Source organism: Kogia breviceps, chromosome 16 (genome assembly GCF_026419965.1).
Source record: "Kogia breviceps isolate mKogBre1 chromosome 16, mKogBre1 haplotype 1, whole genome shotgun sequence".
In the NCBI taxonomy this organism is placed as follows: domain Eukaryota; kingdom Metazoa; phylum Chordata; class Mammalia; order Artiodactyla; family Physeteridae; genus Kogia; species Kogia breviceps.
The window spans coordinates 50,374,022-50,394,832 of record NC_081325.1 but is presented as its reverse complement, the minus strand read 5'-3'; the positions used below and the strand labels follow the sequence as shown (position 1 = coordinate 50,394,832).

The 20,811-nt window shown below is 35.8% G+C and overlaps 1 protein-coding gene across 1 annotated transcript in view; it reads right to left on the bottom strand.

Annotated features, from left to right (window-relative positions):
• The window catches only part of UCHL3 (ubiquitin C-terminal hydrolase L3), a 43,408-nt gene that overhangs the window by 1,453 nt on the left and 21,144 nt on the right, over positions 1–20,811 (bottom strand). The window contains exon 6 of the mRNA XM_059042056.2: positions 4,418–4,493. Coding sequence (XP_058898039.1) covers positions 4,418–4,493 — 76 coding nt within the window. The remainder of the gene's footprint in view (positions 1–4,417; positions 4,494–20,811) is intronic.

Genomic DNA, 20,811 nt, shown 5'->3' with positions numbered 1-20,811 from the left:
TCCTAAAAAGAATATGCAAAATTAATGTCAGCTTTTCAAAGGTTATGACCATCAGAAATATAAAAAATTTCTTTCTTCACTTTAAAGGCTTCTGATGAAGGCTCCTAAGTAAGACTGACATGTTTATACCAATGAAAGGAAGCCACTACAAGGTTTATATATTACTACTACTAATTGTGTACCAAGGTAGGAGTATAGAGCAACAATCTAAATAACCTAGGATTATTTTACTGACCACCAAAAGTAATCAGTATCACCTTGAATAAACTAGTACTTTTTCAATACTATGAAAAATGAAAAAGTCCAGAATTATATATACTCCTGCTAACCCAAAGTTAACTGATACTCTCTATACAAGCCTATAATTTCAGATGTTTTATAAGTGGCACATCAAGTTCAAGCCATAAAACACAATTCCCTCTATAATTTCATGGCTTCTAAACATAATAAAAAGTTTTGAATCAATATGTATACATAGTGATAGACCTGGACTAAAAGATACTACTTTTAAAGAAAATATGAGTGAAAATTAACCAAACCAGAAAGCAAAACAGGTCAATTATGAAATCTGGAGAAATAAAAAAGTTGAAAAGTACATTGACTATGGCTCATCTGAGAATAGTATTTCTGTAGTCATAAGAATATAAACAACTATAACAACACTGGAAGAACAGGAAAAAGTAAACCATGTATTTTGTGATTGGGAGGGAGAGGCAGGTAAAGAGGGTGACAAAGGAAAGCTAGATTATCTTCATTGTAGGAAGCCAAGGAATAACATTAGGTAACTTCCACCTCTAGCCAGAATGAAATAATGTACTGGACTAGGCCTTCCATTGGAAAGAACTAAAGACCTGGACAAAATATCTGAAACCACTGTTTTATAGACTAGGAAACAGGTAGCCCAAAACTGTTAGTAAGCCTAACAGTAATATCCACTATCTGCCAGTGCCAGAAAGGAAAACCCAAGCAGCCTACAGCAGCCTCAATTAGGAGACTGAGGGGAAAGAGAGCAGAGTTCAAGGAAGCTGAGGCAGTTGGAGTTTGCATAATACCACGAAGAAGGTAGCTACACACTTTGGCGAGCTGTTGCTCTTTGTCTGGGACCAGGCCAGGATCAGTGGGCCAGCTGGGGACGGAAGTAGTGTGTCTGGAAAAGAGCTTTGGGCTGGGGTGGTCAAGAGCTTGTTTATATACCAGGGGAATGCGTAAATCAGAAAAGAAATGAAGGATAATGAGAGCTAGATTTCCCATGTTTAGAAAAGGAAGTCACAAATATGGATAACACTAGAATAAACTGTATAATATTAGGTTAGAATTATAAATGTGGATGTAAACAAATGCTTTTTAATATATAGAGAAACAGATATAATTGTGTGTGCATGTAAATCCATATTCACATACATGTGTCTATGTATATAATACATACAAATATTTCCTAGCTCTGTCCTCTGAGAAAGCCTAGAAGTAATGACATCTTAATAGCAATGAACACACTTAGCACCCAGGTCTTGGTTCTAATCATCATTTTCCAATAAAAGGAACCAGGGGGCTCCTTGGAGAAGTGGCTGAACACAGGGCTGGGGCACGGAAAACAAAGGATGAACCAGGAAATGTTGTTCTACTAGAAAGTTAGAAAGTGCTCAAAAGAATGACAGGGACACATCAAAAGGACATATGCCAGGAACTACATGAAGCCCTAAGGACAAGAGGTGATAACAGAAAGATGAATAACTCAGTCCCTTTCATCAGCTAACCTTACAATTAGGTATAGAATGAATATATTAAAGACTACCACTACCCTTTGTTATACAATTGTCCTGTAGAAATTACCTTGCACCACGTCTATAATCATATAGCCTTGTTTTTTAAAATAAGGGTACTTAGAAATGACTTTTTTCTTCTTTTTTTTTTTTTTTGCGGTACGCGGGCCTCTCACTGTTGTGGCCTCTCCCGTTGCGGAGCACAGGCTCCAGACGCGCAGGCTCAGCGGCCATGGCTCACGGGCCCAGCCGCTCCGCGGCATGTGGGCTCTTCCCGGACCGGGGCACGAACCCGTGTCCCCTGCATCGGCAGGCGGACTCTCAACCACTGCGCCACCAGGGAAGCCAGAAATGACTTTTTTCTTAAAAACCATATGCTGTTCTCTTAACCACTGTTTTCTATGCACTAACTCAATACTCCTCTTGATCAACATTCCTTTTAAATTTATTAGGAATTTGCGTCAGGGTTACCACCAATTCCCCTTGCGATGAGTCAGCAACTGCCCATCTTCATTTGTCTTGGATTCATCCCTGTCCTCTATAACATCTCAACGATTCCAGCTATTCTTTAGAACTCTGAAATTCTTTAAACTCATTTAAAGATTGTAATCCTCAAAGGGCTCTAATTCTCTATCAGCAACATCAATCATTCTTCCTGCTAAAGAATACTTGAACCAAACAAGACCTCAGTAGTTCTGCCTTTCCTTTCTGATGTTCTTAGTTCAAACCAATTTTAAAATACTTTGGTGCTGATCTTGGCATGCTACAAAAAAGAACCATTCTGCACATGTAGCCTATCCCTGATACACGTCTTTCCTTCTACTGCCCCTTTAGTCTCTGAGCTCAGAAAGCTAGCTAATCAGTCAAACTGAGGTTTTTAGACAATGCATTCCTTCCCATGAGATGATCAGAGATTTTTTTCTTCTGAATACCTTTTAGATGTTATTGTTTGCTCTATTATGAAGTCTCCCATTCTGAAAGTCACCATTACTTTTACAGTCTCTGGTTACGGATCATATTTATCACTCCTCTGGCCTTTCCTAAAATCTACTTTCTTGAAGTCAACAGAATGTGTCTGGTAAGTCTCAGCACCCTCTTTACTTCCACTTCTACTAAGGTACTCTTTATTATTCAGAATTCAGAGCAGAAACTAGCTTCCAGCAATCAGACATTTGAAATCCCCAATCCCTATTACATTTTATCTTTATGTAGATTCTAGAGACTGAATTAGCAAAGCATATGTTCCAAATTGCTCTGCAGGTCTGTTATATACTCTGATGACAACTATTTCATTTTAGTTTGATTCCCACTCAAATCACTCTACTATTGGAGATGACCCAGAGGGATGTACATTCCTTTCCTTGTTCCATTTAATAGAGCCACTTCTTTTTAATGAAGTGTATGATTCTGTTGCCATATTCCAAATATAAAATCCATCTAAATTTTATGGACCACATTTACAGTCACAATCAGAGTCCTTTTGGAACTCTTCAGTCTTCAAGTAAGTTAAGGAAAATGAAAGCAAAAAGTTAATATTTACAGCAAATGAGAAGAGAACTGAAAATCATGGTATCTAGAAATTGAGAAGGATTTCACTTTTTTGTTTCTTTATTCGACTTTTTTTTTCTTTCTTTTTTTTTTTTTTTTTTTTGCGGTACGCAGGCCTCTCACTGTTGTGGCCTCTCCTGTTGCGGAGCACAGGCTCCAGACACACAGGCTCAGCAGCCATGGCTCACAGGCCCAGCCGCTCCATGGCATGTGGGATCTTCCCGGACCAGGGCATGAACCCGCATCCCCTGCATCGGCAGGCAGACTCTCAACCACTGTGCCAACAGGGAAGCCCTCGACCTTTTTTAATCAAAGAAGGTCTCAGAGAGAAAGACAAAAAGGACTCATAAGTACTATCTACCAATTTTGAAAGAATCATAAAAGTTTCTTCTGCCTGAATGAATCAATTTAAACTATCCTCGAGTTATTATCCTCTAAAATTATCCTCTAGTTATCCTTTAATTATCAATTAAAATATCCTCTCCTCCAAATGCAAACTAAAGTAGTCCACCTATAGTTAAACTTTTAAAAGGTAAGTGCAGGAATAGGCCAAAATACCAAGTAATTAATCATGGCTACTTTGACACATGCCTTAGGGAACTGTTGCCAGAAAACATAGACTCCTATAAAGTCTTTTTAAAAATCAGATGTGATACAAAGGGATAGTACAAAAGCCTGAAAACTAGTGATACTCAGTATTGAATACAAAAACTAGTCATTATGAATAATACACTATGTTTTAAAACTAGTTTCAGGATCAAGATGGTTAACCCAAGATGTTGATGATAACCGACTCAAAAATTTAGTAAAGACTGCTGAAGTGATTTACAGGAGTTTCCTAAATGATTTAGCAAAGCATTTTCCTGTGTTGCTAAAATGCAAAGGTGGTATGCAGGAATTCTTGAATTATAAGTTACTTGAACATCAAAAACATATTTATTTTTTCTAGTAAAAATTTTTAAATGGAAAACTTCCATTATGCCAACTCAATGTTATATGGTAATCAATTAATTTAGGTAAACACAATAAATATCAAGTCATGTTTATCATAAATACAGATTTCCCCATTTACTATTTCTTTCCCCAGGATAAATTAAAATAGTTCTTACCTAATTCATAGAGATGCCCATCTACATGAACTAATGCAATAAAATGAAGATCTACTTTTTCATCTATATTTGGTGCCTGGAATAGGAGGGGAAAATACATATTATATATATTAGTAGTCAAACAAGTCAATCAACTACATGTAAACACATACAAATAATATCAAATGACATTAAAAAACATTTATCCCATATAATTCAAGGCTTAATCTTTGATATAGTGGACAGAGTGAACATGCCTACATTTATAACAAATGTGCCTGCCCATCAACAAGGAAAACAATGACTCAAGGCACACCTTTCTTAATCTCAATGGATTTTAACCTAAAGTTTTGTTCACTCTGGAAGCCCAGCACCTAGCACAACACCTGGTAAATAGTCGATATACAGTGCATACTTGCTGAATGAAATGAATGCATTAACTAATTTGTCTAATTTCTGAACATTGAAATAATAAAGTTTTTAGAAGTTTATTAATAGCATAAACAGAGTTTAAAAAAACTTTGCAAGTTAAATTTTAGGACATCAAGAAAGTGAGTTCTTCCCTTAATAATGTAACCTTAATCTCATTTTTTGAAAAATGCAATATAGACTTAGAATAAAATAAGTATTTTTATTCATCCTAGATTCAAAAGGTTTAAAAACAAAGAGAAGGGGCTTCCCTGGTGGCGCAGTGGTTGAGAGTTCGCCTGCCGATGCAGGGGATGCGGGTTCATGCCCCGGTCCGGGAAGATCCCACATGCCGCAGAGCGGCTGGGCCCGTGAGCCATGGCCGCTGAGCCTGCGCGTCCGGAGCCTGTGCTCCACAACGGGAGAGGCCACAAGAGTAAGAGGCCCGCGTACCACCAAAAAAAAAAAAAAAAAAAAAAACCCAAAATGAAGAGAAGCAGGAAAATAGCCCAAAACATTAAAGGAGAAAAAGGGAATATGAACAAGTTAAAGTAAAATTTAACTTAGCCTACGATTTTTCTTGTTTTCTCAGTGAACTATTTGATATTAAAACTATACCTAGGTTTTTCTAGCTTGCCAAATTCAATTTGCATGAGCAACTTGTGCTACATTTCTTAGACATTCAAATAACTTATTCAAGTCAATACATGATAAACTAGTACTGTTTACAATATATAGTAACTATACAGATAACACTAATATGTGTTAGCTATATACCAAATCTAAATGGTTTGAAATGAAATACAATCACTGTTAAATGTAAGTACAAATTTTAGAGGCAAAAGTTTTAAAGAGGCATAATCAAGTTATATCTCATATTATTTAATATCCAGTAAGTAACACAACAGTATCAAGTCTAAAATTTCTATTTTTTCACCCTCAAGTAATTATATAATTTTAAGTTTTAAGTAATATGAAGTTTTCAGACGCAGAAATTGAAAGGAACAGAACAAACATTACTATCTTGGATTTACTGGATGCCTCGAAAGCATTACAGATAGTGACTCATCTAACCTCGTATTCTTCTTCAGAGATTATTGCCTTCAAATTACGAATGGCAACAATGCAACATAAATTGCTCTGGCAAACTAGCTCTTCCTAAATTGAATTTAGAACTAAAGAATTTCACAGTTGCTGGGAATCACAGTTACGTAGTTTTACTGTTGCTCCAATGCTAGGCTGCTCTCTGTTGTAGCCCCATCTTGTGGTATCCCCGCAAACAACAGGGAACTGCCACTAGGTTTTCAGGCAGTCCATTCCATTTTGACAGTTTTGTTAGAATTATCCCTCATACTGAGGCAAAAAATGTTTCCCAATATTTTCCATCATCTTAAAAAAGTCTAATCCCTCTTGAACATGATATTTCTTCAAACACTTAAAGACAGTGATAATGAGTTCCCTTATTTTACAGGTCAGAGAATCAAAGATTTTAGTGATCACTCAATCCAATACCTCCATTTCACCAATAACCAAAGAGAACCCAATTTTTCATGTTTAAATCTAGGCAATTCTACAAACTATAAATTCAATTCTATAACAAGAACACTACAAAAAATTCCTTATCCAACTAGGAAAGGGGCTTGATTTACTTATTTTAAGACACAATTCTCCAATAGAATATAGAGTATATTTAAAATCTTTTGAGCTATTATGTCTTTAAAATTATTACTTATTTTAACACCATCTCTTCTTAAGAATAATACCTCTAATAGCTTCTGCTTTTTACATTTTGTCAGTAAATACAACCGTGCTACAGATAAAAGTAATACAACCAGAACCAGAGACCTGAATATGTACCCAACCCCTGTGAGCATTGGGCTTCTTATCTGTCTTGAGGTTTAAACGAAATGCATGAAACTACTTTGTAAACTGTTAAGTGCCATACAAACATTATGTGTTATTACAATACTAAGACTACATTATTACAAATGTAAGAAGTCACTAAATCTAGTGACTCAAAATTGTGAGTCATTGTACCTTTTATCCAAAAGTGCATACTAAAAATACAAAACGCTAAAGAGGGCATGAAAAGCCTTCAAACTATTATAAAAGATAAATGCTCAAAATTTCTAAACCTTCCACAAGACCTCAGCACCTATTACAAGCCTTTTCCTTTGGTCAACTTCAATTAGTCAGAGTCTGAAATCTATAATTATCCAATTGCTTAAACATTATTCCACTGAAAACAAGAACAATACATAAAAAGCAAATTCCAGTAAGTCTTCTGTTTCAAAAAATGACCAATAACTAACAAAAGGCAAAAACCAGAAGCTACAGATTAGATGATTTTTACCTACATTTTCATATCTTATTTTTTACAAAGTTTCTAAATTTAGAACGTACTTCTTATTACCTTGTAGAATTAAAAAATGATGTGACAAATCAATTAGATAGAAATTAACTAAATGCTAAATAAAAATTTCAAATTATAAAAAATAGTTTAAATTTAATCTATAATTGTGGCGCTAAATATATACCAGGCACTGTTCTAAGTGCTTTATAAGAATTAACCAATTAATTGTCATATAAACCCTATGAGGTAGGTAATATAGTTGTACCCATTGTACTCTCAAGAAAATCGAGGCACAGAAGTGTTAAGTAACATGCTCTGGGTCACAAAGACTCTGGTTTCAAATCCAGGCAATGTCATTCTAGAATCCATGTTCTTAACCACTAGGCTATGAAAACACTTATGAAGCTATAAAGCAATGGAGTTAACATGGGGAAAAGATCAATATTACATAAAAACATAAAACTGAGAATGCCAATTTTTATGACATGTTCATTTATATTTAGAATATTTTTTAAGTACAAAGGAATTTATTCCTATTTGGAATCAACTGTGCCCAAGTCAGAATTTAGAAAATTAGGGTTTTACTCTGATCACCTAATTCACTTGTTATCTCCTACTGTGCCAGTGTATGTATGGCACAGTAGGGAAGCAATAAATATCAGATGGATAAATAAATATAACAAATGCATGTTGCGACCCACTGAGGATAATGAAATAGAGAGACACCAGTTTGGCGATACCAGTTTGTTGACGGAAGGCTATTTTGATGACCATACTGATATTTGATGGAAGCAGATGTTTAAGGAAAAGTGCCAAGACTCCACCTCATAGTTTGAGAATAGCTCTAGAAGAGTAAATAAGGGGAAGGAAAGAATGTCTGACAACAACTTTTAATTTTTTAAGTGTGAAAGTATGTGTAATCAGACTTCCTCTGGCTTCAAAAGTCACGATGATTTACTGAAGTATCAAGTTTCTTATAAATGTGTGGCATACACCAAATCTTTCAGATATACCATTTCTAGGTAGGTTCTGCCAAGCTATGGTCATTACCATTAATTTTCTAAAACATCAGAAAGACAAGAACTATAGTTGCCATCCTGCATCTTATTTCAATTATGAGAATTACTAGAATTCCACCATCAACCTCAACATATAAGGTAATTAGCACGATTACAAGAACAAATGTACTTTTTAACAGTTTGCTAATATTGTCAACTTAAGAAAGAGAAATTGTAAAATTTGTGGGAAGTCTATATCAATTCACAAGGAGAAAAATTGTCACCTCCTACTTGAGAAAAGATCTTTAGAAACTGAATAGGCAGGGAAGATTGGATCAAGATTAAACCAAGTACCTGAGCCACCTCAGGGAATAAAATAGCTTAGATGAAACACCCTACACCATGGAGGCTTAGATTAAGGATAGAGTAAGTAAAATAACCCCAAAGCGTGACAAGAGACTAAAGTCATGTTCAGAAACATGAAAAAAAAAATAAAGTAAGAGATGGCAAAGAACTCAGACGGTACACAGCATTTGTTGACCTGAGTCAACTAAATGAAACTGGAAAGATGAAGGGTAAGAGAATACATATTCACTTTAACAACTGACAAGAACTTAAACATTATCATGAATGTCGATCAGCACTCATCAAAAGGCAGAGACCTGTTGGCGTTATATGGAGTGGAAAGATGGATGTTCACCAAGGCACTGGTGGGAATCAAGCTGGACTGCAAAACATAGAGGTATGCTTGCAGTCTTACTGGGGGAGAAAAAGCTAATGGTTGATGAACCAAGAGAAAAGCGCTTTGAAGACTGAAGAAGTTTAAGGGAAAAAAATGGACTGCCCCTGTCACTGGAAGAAGAGATGGAAGATTGACTACACTTACAACAGAATGGAGACCCAAAGATGGTAGGCGTAAGAAGGGTCGCCAGCGACGAAGACGGAGAGATGGACTGGTAGCCTTTGCAGGGCCTACATGGTTACGTTTGACCCAGGGCAGGGATGCATGGTGACACCATGATGAGGCCTTCGCTCTGCAGTGGCTAGAATGAGGCTGTGATGAGGATGGCGAGGAGGACTACATAATTAAAAAAGAGAACATTTTACTGAGACCACGTTACTGGGAGATCAGATATTCTTAAAAGCACCGTATGGTCACACTTGGATTTATATGGTCTAGTATTTTTAATCAATCATAATTTAGAAAAGGATCGTAAATGAATATTAGTTAAAGGTATGTGAAGTGGAAATACATAACCAAAGTATCAGGTTATATTCCATAGCTTCTGTTAAGTGCACATCTAAACTATCCTCATTTGTATAGCGCAGACTCATGGAATTATTTAAAAGTCACTAAAGTGGAATTATTACATCAAACTGTTGAAAAAAAAAAGAACACACACACAAAACACGTAACACATACAAAACATACAAAGAATTATGTGTAAAAGAAAACTGTATGGTAAGAGGCACTGGTAAAAAGAATTCCTTAGCAGTAATAAACACTAAGGAAAAAAACAACTTCAAAATATAGAGGAGTTAAACAAATCCCTCAGAAGCTGATGCCATGCATAAACTATCCTCTTACTTAGGCTGAAAAGTTAAATGGAAACTATCATGGATTAGTAGCCATCTTTTAGTAAAAGAAAAAAACAGTTAAAATATGTATCACTTATTTTGTGCCAGGCATTCTTTTAAGCACTTTACATGTATTAATTCATTTAATCTCCCAGTAACCCATGAGATAGTTACTGTAATTATCTCCATTTTACAAATAAGAAATCAGAGCACAGAGAGGTTAAGTAACATAACCCAGGTCACACTGCCAGGAAGAGGCAGGGCTGGGATTCAAATACAGGAAATCTAGTTCTAGAATCCAATGATCTTAATAACTGTGGTGTACAGCCTAAGTGGCCAAGAAAAAGATTTTAATACTAATTTATTAGACCAGATTCCAATGAGCAGAGGAGTAGTCCTCTTAAAATTAGATTTTTGGGAGTCACCTTTTCAAACACTATTGTACCACAAAAGGTGAATCTGACCTAAGAGTTTTCCACAAAATGCACATGCTAATAATAACTAACTTATTAATGGTAATCCAAATGATAATTTTACAATTGTTGCCTCCAATAAATAACACCAGCACATGAAACTGAGTTTAAAGCAGTATGATAAAATTATAATCACTAACAACCATAGTGAGAAGTAAAAAAAAAAAAAATAGTGATATAAGGTCCTTGCTTAGTAATAATGGATTTCACTAACAATGACCTATTTTCTTTAAGAAAATAAAGGGGTTTTCCTTGAATGATTTCTAAGACTCTTTCAACCCTGAAAATCCTATGATCCTACTTAGTACTTCTGATCTATGTAAATAATACAATAACCTAAAATAAAGGGTTTTAAAAACATGTTTGTGAACAGTTTAGCTGCTCATAATAAGAATTGATCAATTAGAAATACATAAATGGGGCTTCCCTGGTGGCACAGTGGTTGAGAATCCGCCTGCCGATGCAGGGGACACGGGTTCGTGCCCTGGTCCGGGAAGATCCCACATGCCGCGGAGCAACTAAGCCTGTGAGCCATGGCCGCTAGGCCTGCGCGTCCGGAGCCTGTGTTCCGCAATGGGAGAGGCCACAACAGTGAGAGGCCCGCATACCGCAAAAAAAAAAAAAAAAAAAAAAAAAAAGAAATACATAAATGAATCCTATACTTTGCTCTATATGGGAACAAAAGTGTATATAATAAAGTATCTGCTCTCACATAGTCTAACAGATGTTTGTCATATTCAATCTGATTACATTTAAATAAGAGAAAGACAGAAGAGTGGGGAAGAGGAAAAGGAAAACGGATGGAGAAAGAAAACGGAGTAAAGGAAGAGAGGAAGAGATGACTAATGAGTAGTGGAGAAAACAAAAATTTTCTAAGAATCTAGAGAAGGAGAGATTACTAAACCAGAAGTAGAACTAAAGGCATACATTGAAAGAACATATAAGGTTTGGGCAGGCAAAATGGGAAAGGTATTCCTAGCAAAGAATTCAATGTGAGAAAAAAGACAAAAATAGGAATGAGGATGACATGTTCAGAGGACCAGACTAGCAGGTCTGGGATCTGACTTTACCCCTTCCATCTAAAAAGTTATCCTGTTACTTGTTCATAGGTGCTGGCAGAAGACATGAGACTCTCGTGTCAGAGACAAAGGACTTTACTCAGAGCACAGCAAGGAGCACGATCGTCACTCTGTTAGTGTCAGTTCACATGAGGGCAACACAGAGGGCCCAGACGGATGGCTGCACACACGATGGGCTGCATCATAGGAGAGGAACACTGAGCTTGGGGAAACTGATGTATTATAATAAGCAGTAAGCAACCCTGTCTTTGTTCTGGAGGCAGACATTACCTCATCCCTCACAGTGCTTACTGGGAGAAAAGTGATTTCTAACTTCAAGTATGATGGCTCTCTTCTTTTGCCATTTTTGAAGAATGTTTTTTAAAACTTAAAAAAAAATTTCAAGTTACAAAGAGTTACAAGAATAAAAATAGTACAGGAAACACCTAGATTTACCTATGACATTTTACCCTAATTTGCTTTATCATCTGTACGTACACTCTCTTGCTCTCTTCCTGTCTCTCTACATAGTTGTTGTTTTTTTCTTCCTGAACCATTTGAGGATAAGTTATATATATCACGGTCCTTTACCCCTAAATACTTCAGTATTTCTTAAGACTAAGAAAATTCTCTTGGACTTCCCTCGTGGCACAGTGGTTAAGAATCCATGTACCAGGGGCCTCCCTGGTGGCACAGTGGTTAAGAATCCGCCTGCCAATGCCGGGGACACGGGTTCAAGCCCTGGTCCGGGAAGATCCCACATGACACGGAGCAACTAAGCCTGTGAGCCACAACTACTGAAACCCGTGCACCTAGAGCCTGTGCTCTGCAACAAGAGAAGCCACTGCAGTAAGAAGCCTGTGCACTGCAAAGAAGAGTTGCCCCCGCTCACTGCAACTAGAGAAAGCCCGTGCAGAGCAACGAAGACCCAACACAGCCAAAATTAATTAATTAATTAAAAAAGAAAATTCTCTTTAAATTATCAGTTATCACCTTCATAATTTCATATAGATATGGGCTGTGTTAGGATGTTCGTAGGTTGGACGTCACGTTAGACTTCTGTCTAACCTTCCATCCATATTTTAATTTTGTCAGTTGATCCATTCATTTCCTTTGTAGCATATCCCCTCAGGATCTAATCTGGGAGCAGGTATTGAATTTTTTTGTCATGTCTCTTCAGTATCCTTTAACCTGGAGAATTTCCAACAGCCTTTGTCTTTTATGACATTAACACATAGTCCCCTTCCCCCATTTTTTAATATACAGTTTTTTTACATAAAAAATCACGCTCTCTGTGAATACAGCCATCTGTAATTCTTCCTTTCCAATCCATATGCCATTTGTTTCTTTTTCTCACCTTACTGCATTGGCTATAGGACCTCTAGAACAATGATGAATTTCCCTGATTTCCACTTTTAATTATTTCTTCCTTGTGTGTGCTGGGTTAATTTGCTCTTTTCCTTTTTTTTTTTGCTACCTTTAGGTAAAAACTTAGGTCACGGACTTGAAGCCTTTTTTCTTTTCTACTATAAGCATTTAATGTTACAGATTTTTCTCTAATCCCTGCTTTAGCTGCAACCTATAAATTTGGATATATTTAATAATTTTTCATTCAATTCAAAATGTTTTCCAGAAGACAAATTTATGGTTATGAAAGGGGGTTAGGGGAGGGATAAATTAGGAGTTCAGAACTGGCAGATACAAACTACTATATAAAAAATAGATAAAACACAACGTCCTACTGTATAGCACAGGGAACTATATTCAATATCCTGTAATAAACCACAATGGAAAAGAATATGAAAAAGAATATACATATATATGTATAACTGAATCACTCTGCTGTACACCAGAAACTAACACAGCATTGTAAATCAACTATACTTCAATTTAAAAAAATTTTTTAAATGTTTTCTCATGTTCTCTGTGACTTCCTCTTTGATCCAGAGAGCTATTTAGAAGTGTATTGTTTAATTTCTAAATATATGGGGATTTTCCAGATACTTTTTACTGTTACTAATTCCTAATTTAATTCCATTATGGTTAGAAAGTATTCTTTGTATAATTTAAATTTTTAAAAAATGTTTTAAGATTTATTTTCTGATCCATAATATGGTCTATCCATGAGCACTTAATCATTTTTTAGAACAATTTAAAAAACAAAATTTATTTTATATTTAGCTTCACTTGTTCCGTTTCCAGTGCTCACCAATTCTTTGTGTAGATTCAAGTTGTAGTGCAAGTAAGCTTGTAATGAATTCTCTCAGTTTTTGTTTGTCTAAAAGACTTTATTTCTCCTTTATTTTTGAAAAATATTTTTGTTCCATCAAATTCTTTCAGCATTTTAAAAACCTTTTTCTTCTTTTTTTAAAAAAAATATTTATTTACTTGGCTGCACCGGGTCTTAGTTGCGGCACATGGCATCTTTGTAGCAACGAAGGGATCCTGCGTGTGGGAGCTTCGTTGAGGCATGAGGGATTTTTAGTTGTGGCACACGGGATCCTTTAGTTGCAGCATGCAGGATCTTTAGTTGCAGCATGTGAGATCTAGTTCCCTGACCAAGGATCGAACCTGGGCCCCCTGCACTGGGAGCACGAGTCTTAACCACTGGACCATGAAGAGAGTCCCTCTCTTTTCCTTCTGATTCTACCTGCACATATTAGATCATGTGAAATTGACCCACAGCTCTTGGGTGATCTGGGGGGTTTGGTGAGTTTTTTTCCCATGATGTTTTATTTTTGTGATTCAGTTTGGGTAAATTTCTAGCAATTTATCTTCACGTTTTCTGATTCTTTCCTCAACATTTGCAAGTCTACTGGCAAATCCATTGAAGGCATTCTTCACCCCTGGTACTGTGTTTTTAATTACTAGATTTCCAATTGATTCTTTCTTAGAGCTTCCAACTCTCTGTTGATATTCCCCATCTGTTGGTATCTGTTGTCTACCTTTTCTACTTGAGCCTTTAACATATTAATCACAGTCATTTTAAGTTGCATCTGACAGTTCCAACACTTGGATCATGTCTGAGTTTGATTCTGTTGATTCCTTTGTCTTGTGACAGTGTGTTATTTTTCTTATTTTCTTCGTCTGATAATTTTTGTTTAAAAGGCATACATCCTGTGTAGGAGCAGAGAGACTGAGATAAATATATTTATGTCTGGGAATGGGCATGCCTCCTCTTCTGCTAGGGCTTTAGTGTGTGGAGTTGAGTCAATCTAGTTAGAAGTTGTGCTGTTTGGTTTTTGCTATGGTTATCCTCAGTAATCTACCAGCTTAAAATCTGCCTCGCATTACTGTGTGCTTAGGGTAGGAGCTGGGTTGCTGAATGCTTTCTTTTTCAAGGTTCTTGTTCCACTCATAGCTTTAGGATTTTTCTCAGAGTCTATGCCTCAGAGAAGGTCTCTCTTCATGCTCTTGGCCTACCCCACACATTTGACACTTGTTTGTTGGTGCTGGCTGGTCTAACGGTGGGAAGGTGAAGGCATTCTTTGTTGATATGATTCAGCCTCCATCATAAGTAGGTTGTTTGTACCTGGATATCAAGGACAAAGCTTTCCACAGGATCCTTCCCATCTCCATTGATTTCTCTCATAGGAGTTTCCTATACCTCCCCTGAAGGGGTAGTTTTGTCTGTTCTCTCCAGGGAGGGTTTTCTGTCTCAGCATTGTTAGGTTTTATTCCATAGGGGAGAAGAATCCAGGCCCTTCCCAAAGTAGAAGCTGCTTCCTTCCCCCAGGCCTGTGCCTTGGGCCTCTCTCTTGCCTTGTCCCTAGTTTAAGCTTATAGGCACCCAGTGAGGTCTGTGGAGAGTGGATGTGAGCTCCCCTTTGGCACTGCTTACAGGGATTTTATAGTATCATACCAGCCTATACTTGACCTTTAGAAATTTGTTAAAATTTTTAACGTTTTTTACAAAGAAAAAAATCATATTCTTCACGCTGCTTTCACTTTCCATATATTTTGGGCATCTATCCACCTCAATAAGTATATATCTACATTATTTTTCACGACAACATATATTCCTTAAATAGATGTACCATAAACATATTATGGCATCTTTAGTTTGTTTCTAGTTTTCTACATTTATAAACTATGCTGTAGTAAATACATTCACACAGGTATCTTCACATGTTCATCAGTCAACAATAATAATAGCTAGCATTGAGTGCTTACTATTACATAACAAATGTTCTAAACTGTGGATGCTATAGAGTCTCACAATGATCCTACTAAGGTAGGAATTATGATCATTTCTATTTAAAGATGAAGATACAATTTTTGCCCAAACATTATCAGATTATCTATGGGTAATTTTAGCACTCTTTTTGCTCATCATGTTTTCCATATATAAGAGGAAGGAATGAAAAAAAGAAAGGATATGTTCAAGAGCACACCCTCCTGAATGAGTTCCATACATCAAGGTTCATGTGTGTGTGCATGTGTTTCTATTTGGCAACTGTTCTACAATATCAAATACAGGACAGTACGTTACTACATTATGACTGTCTTACTTGTAACTACCTTGTAATGCTCTTAGAAAAACCTTTTATCCACTATCATATTGCTAGCATACTAAGTACTGTTTTCCATAAGTAAATAAATATGTTGAGTTGTTAAACATTAGAACCAGTAATTCTAAATTTTTACTCTAATCATATTTATTTCTACCTCCTAAAGCTAAAGGAACACAATATATACATTTTCCAACTGTACCATTTGTAAAGATAATTTAATTCATAATATAGACATAACTGTGTACATCACATATATTTTCAATTCCAATGAAAGATTATATGATAATTCAGGGAAGGACTTTTTTTTAATATCTTTATTGGAGTATAATTGCTTTACAATATTGTGTTAGTTTCAGGAAAAGACTTCCAAGTAATATTATTTTAAGAGATGAAAAGACTGATATGAAGAACACTATTATGGAATCTTAATATTCCTAGGCTTTCTCTTAGAATTACAAATATTAAAGACATCTTTACCAACTTTTACATTGTCATAATATTAGCTGCCAAAGTAACTAAGTTAGTTTTGCTTTCAAATATGAAAATTTAAACTGTGAGTAGAATCTTCAGAATAAATAGCCAATTTCCTTTCCACACTAACTGGAAAAGATCAAATATCTACAGCTTATTCTTGAGTCTTTCAGATTTTAATAAAGAGCTCACTATCTAGAGCATCTGAATAAAGAACTCACTTCCTCAGTTTTTCAGTTCTGGTAGAGGAATCCAAAGTTGTCAAAAATTATGTATTTCATTAGAATTATTAATGACATCAATGTCTGCCAGGACATTAACACTGAACCCGTGCCCCCTCTGCTTACTGTGTGGGTCTGCAAAGGTATAATATGACTTCACATACACCACTGCAATATAACCTATCTCTTCATTACAGTTTTGAAAAAAACAGAACAGGCTTTTCAGAAACCCTAGGAATTAAAAGATTTGCTCTTCAGAAAGTACTCTAAGGAGTTTAATAAATATTTTTTTGCATAACGGAATTAGGTATAGACATTCATTTTGAGATTTTTAAGTGTTCTGATTCTGACTTAAATTCTTTTGAGTTAAAAAAAAAAATACAGGGTGAGCTATTTGGACACAGCCCGTGAGCATCAGGACAGTGTTGGGGTCTTTTAGAGGCACAAAGACTTAGTTGACTTGCCCACAGTCATATAACTAGTGACTCTCAAAGCAGAGGCAGAACCCAGGACTCCTGGCTCCAATTTCAGTGTTTTCATCTCACACAAAGCAGCCCACCCATCAACTGTCAACTACCTAATTCATAGAGGCAAACCTATTACTATCTCTAGCTGTATTCCCAAAACAACCAACAGTTCAAATTTTTCTATCTTCAAAGTTATAACTAGTTCAGAAAGAAACCAAAATACCTGGGTCCTAAAAGGCCAGATCACTTTTCCTTCACAGTTAATGTGTATGTCACTTTGTATATGAAAAAAATGAGTCAACTACCCTTTAAACTGTTTAATAACCACAAAATTAGAAATGCCATGAAGGCTAAAAAAAAAAAAATTTCAAACCTTTACTAAAAAGGTGGAAAGAGTGTGTCGGTCTAAAAAGCCAAATTACTTTTCCTTCAGTTAATATACATTCTCTGGGTGTACAAAAAATAAAGAGATTACTCTTTAAAGTACTTAATAATAACCAAAGAATTAGAAATGTTGTAGAGGCTAAAAAGAAATGATACAGACCTTTTAACAGAGGGGGCAGAGGGTTAGACTAGTATTACTTCTTTTTTTTTTTTTTTTTTTTGCATTATGCAGGCCTCTCACTGTTGTGGCCTCTCCCGTTGTGGAGCACAGGCTCCACGGCATGTGGGATCTTCCCCGGTCGGGGGCACGAACCCGTGTCCCCTGCATCGGCAGGCAGGCCCTCAACCACTGCGCCACCAGGGAAGCCCTAGTATTACTTCTTTATTAAGAAATCAAGGGTTTGGTAGTTTACCCTAAGTGCTTAAATCTCAATTATTCTAAAATGTTAAAATAAAGCAAGTATATTTTGGCTTATACCCATAATGTTTTCCCATCTAAAAGGGCATCATGTTACTAAGAAAAATATCATTATAACCATGTAATTTCCTAAATATAAAGGGATCATTGGCTGGTAGGTACTTAAAATAATTACTGTTTTCCAAAATATAGATAACATAATTACCAAAAGACTGTGGTTGGTTTATGGGTAAGACTTTATGTTTAATATAAGGAAAAATCTACTATTGACTAAGAGCTTGTTTGTTTTAGCAATTTTTATTTATCTATACATTTTGTTGCCTTAAGAGCATGGACAGTACTTACTAGCTGTGGGACTTTGGACAAGTTAGTAACTTCTTTGTCTTCCAGTCTGTAAAATGGGATAACATCTATCTTAAGGAATTGAGAAGATTAGAGTAGGATACACACAGTGCTTAGTATAATGCCTACCACATAAGATGCGTTCAGTAAATGGTAACCATTATTATAATAAGATGACAGACATACTTTTAAAAGCAGTGAGAATTTAAGAAGATGAGAATACTTGGCCATTGATAAGCATGTCAATTTCCATTGCATTCACCCATAAATGACACTTAAGAATAATCAAGGGCTTCCCTGGTGGCGCAGTGGTTGAGAGTGCGCCTGCCGATGCAGGAGACACGGGTTCGTGCCCTGGTCCGGGAAGATCCCACATGCCGCGGAGCAACTAAGCCCGTGAGCCATGGCCGCTGGGCCTGCGCGTCCGGAGCCTGTGCTCCGCAACGGGAGAGGCCGCGACAGTGAGAGGCCCGCGTACCGCCAAAGAAATATATATATATATATATATAAATTAATTCCAAATGGACTCCTGTAGATTTGAATAAATTTCAGTATAATACATTGAATTACACTAAATTTGAGGTCCAAATTTAAAATAGGAAAGTAAAACCAGCTTCATGCAAAAGATGCAAACTTTCCTACAAAGTATCCATGTTCAGTTGACAAAGAAGTCAAAGTGAAACATGGGCTAGATATCGAAATACACAAAACACCACTATCTATTCCATGGAAAATGGCAAATTTCTTCATTTTGCTCACCTAATAAATCAAGATACCCACAGATTTCTAGATATTCTTTAAAGACTTTTTTCTCTTACTGGTTTAACAACTGTATTTTCTCACTTCCATTAACAATCCTCCAAAATCCCTATTAAGATAATGACCTATATCTCTATACTTTACATTAAACTCAAGCTTACCATTGTTAAGCTGGCCCAAAACTAAGCCCCAGAAATTCTTTATTTTATTTATTTTTTTACAATTTGAGAGTAGCTCCAATAAGATTCTCATTGACTACAAACGAAAAGAATCTTAAATCTTAATCCTTTGTTTTGGAAAGTTGTGGTTAAAACAAAACAAACAGAAAAATCCACCATTCTCAAATACCATTACAACCTCAACTCTATTTTTATTGCTGGAGACATTTTTAGATGAAGAATTACATCTAGTCAGGTCTGGAAGAGTAAACTGATGAGTTCAATATTAGAATTTACTTTAAAATAATAATAGTTATATATCTCCTTTTCCAAAACCCTGATATTGGAGAAAATAAGAACAAGAAGATGATGCAGAAAGAATAAAAAACAGACTATTTTGATTCATTTAGAACAAAATATTTGTTAACCTAAGAAAGGGAAAGAAGTGTAAACAGGACAGAGTAGTAACTACATTCTGACGCTTTCAACAACTAATTTAATCCATTTAACCATCATTCATTTTCAACTGATATTAGATAAAGAACTGATTACATGTGAGGAGACACAATATCACTGCTTGAAAACAAAGGATCAAACAAAGAACCATTTCAATAATATTTCCCCCACTATGACTAATCCTAATTTGTACTTCCTCCTTCAGGCTCAGCTCTCCCATTCAACTCCACACATATGCTTTAAACCAGCTTCTATTCAGGGAATGATATACAGAAAAAATGATAAAAACAGAAAGATAGAAAAAGGCAAAAGTGTAAGGAGTTAGGACAGAAGTTCCAGAGTATTTCTCAATTTTAAGAATGACATAAAATGAAGTTGCCCCAAAAGGATCTACCTTACATCTTGTTGGAATGGAATAGAGAAAATGGGATATGGAAAAAGAAAAGAAAGATCAGAAAGATGCAATTTCAGATTTCTTGACAAAACTGGACTATACAGTTAAAATGCATGGTACTTTGCATCCGAGTTTCATTTACTGTTCCCATCTGAGTCTCCCAAAACAATCGGGACCTTAAATTGTACATTCTATAAGAACTAAGTTTCTTCCTAATATCTTCCGTTTCTTTCAGAGTCAAGGAAAGAAGAAAATAAATCCCTAAAGAAGGAAAATAAGTGTGAGAGCATCTTAACTCCTTGTCATTCTAACATAATCAAAATAATGGAAAACTATACTTCAGAGTAAAATGAAGCCATGCAAACTATCCTTATACATCTAATAAAGAGAAAACGACACTATTTCCTCCCCCATCACTGACATTCTGCACTGATTGGGCCAAAAAAGCCAACTAGACATATACATATACATACACACACACAATTTATTTTTAATTGTGTATACATATACGTGAACACATACTTGAAATCAGAACTTACCCACTGCTTTCCCAATAGTCTAAAACACCTTCTCTTATAGGACAACACTAACCAAAGTAGATTACACATTTCACTTGTAAATTAATTACAGTTTAATTTCATGATTGAAATTCATTTCATAAACTTTTACAACAGATCTTTGAATGGTCTTAGCAATCAACCACATTATTTCCCTCTATCAAACAAGCCAAACTTTAAAAATAGAATTCAACACTGGCAACGGCTATTTTTGAAGCTGTCTCCACTGAAGTAAGAGATCCCCGAAGACACAAACTGCATCTTATTTATCTCTGTATATATAGTTCCTAGCACCATACCTGGCATAGTAGGTGTTCAAACAGATTACTAGGTTAATCAAATGAAAGACAGACAATAATTTCATATTATGTAACAAGAACTTGAAAAATGTTCATCCCTTCAACTC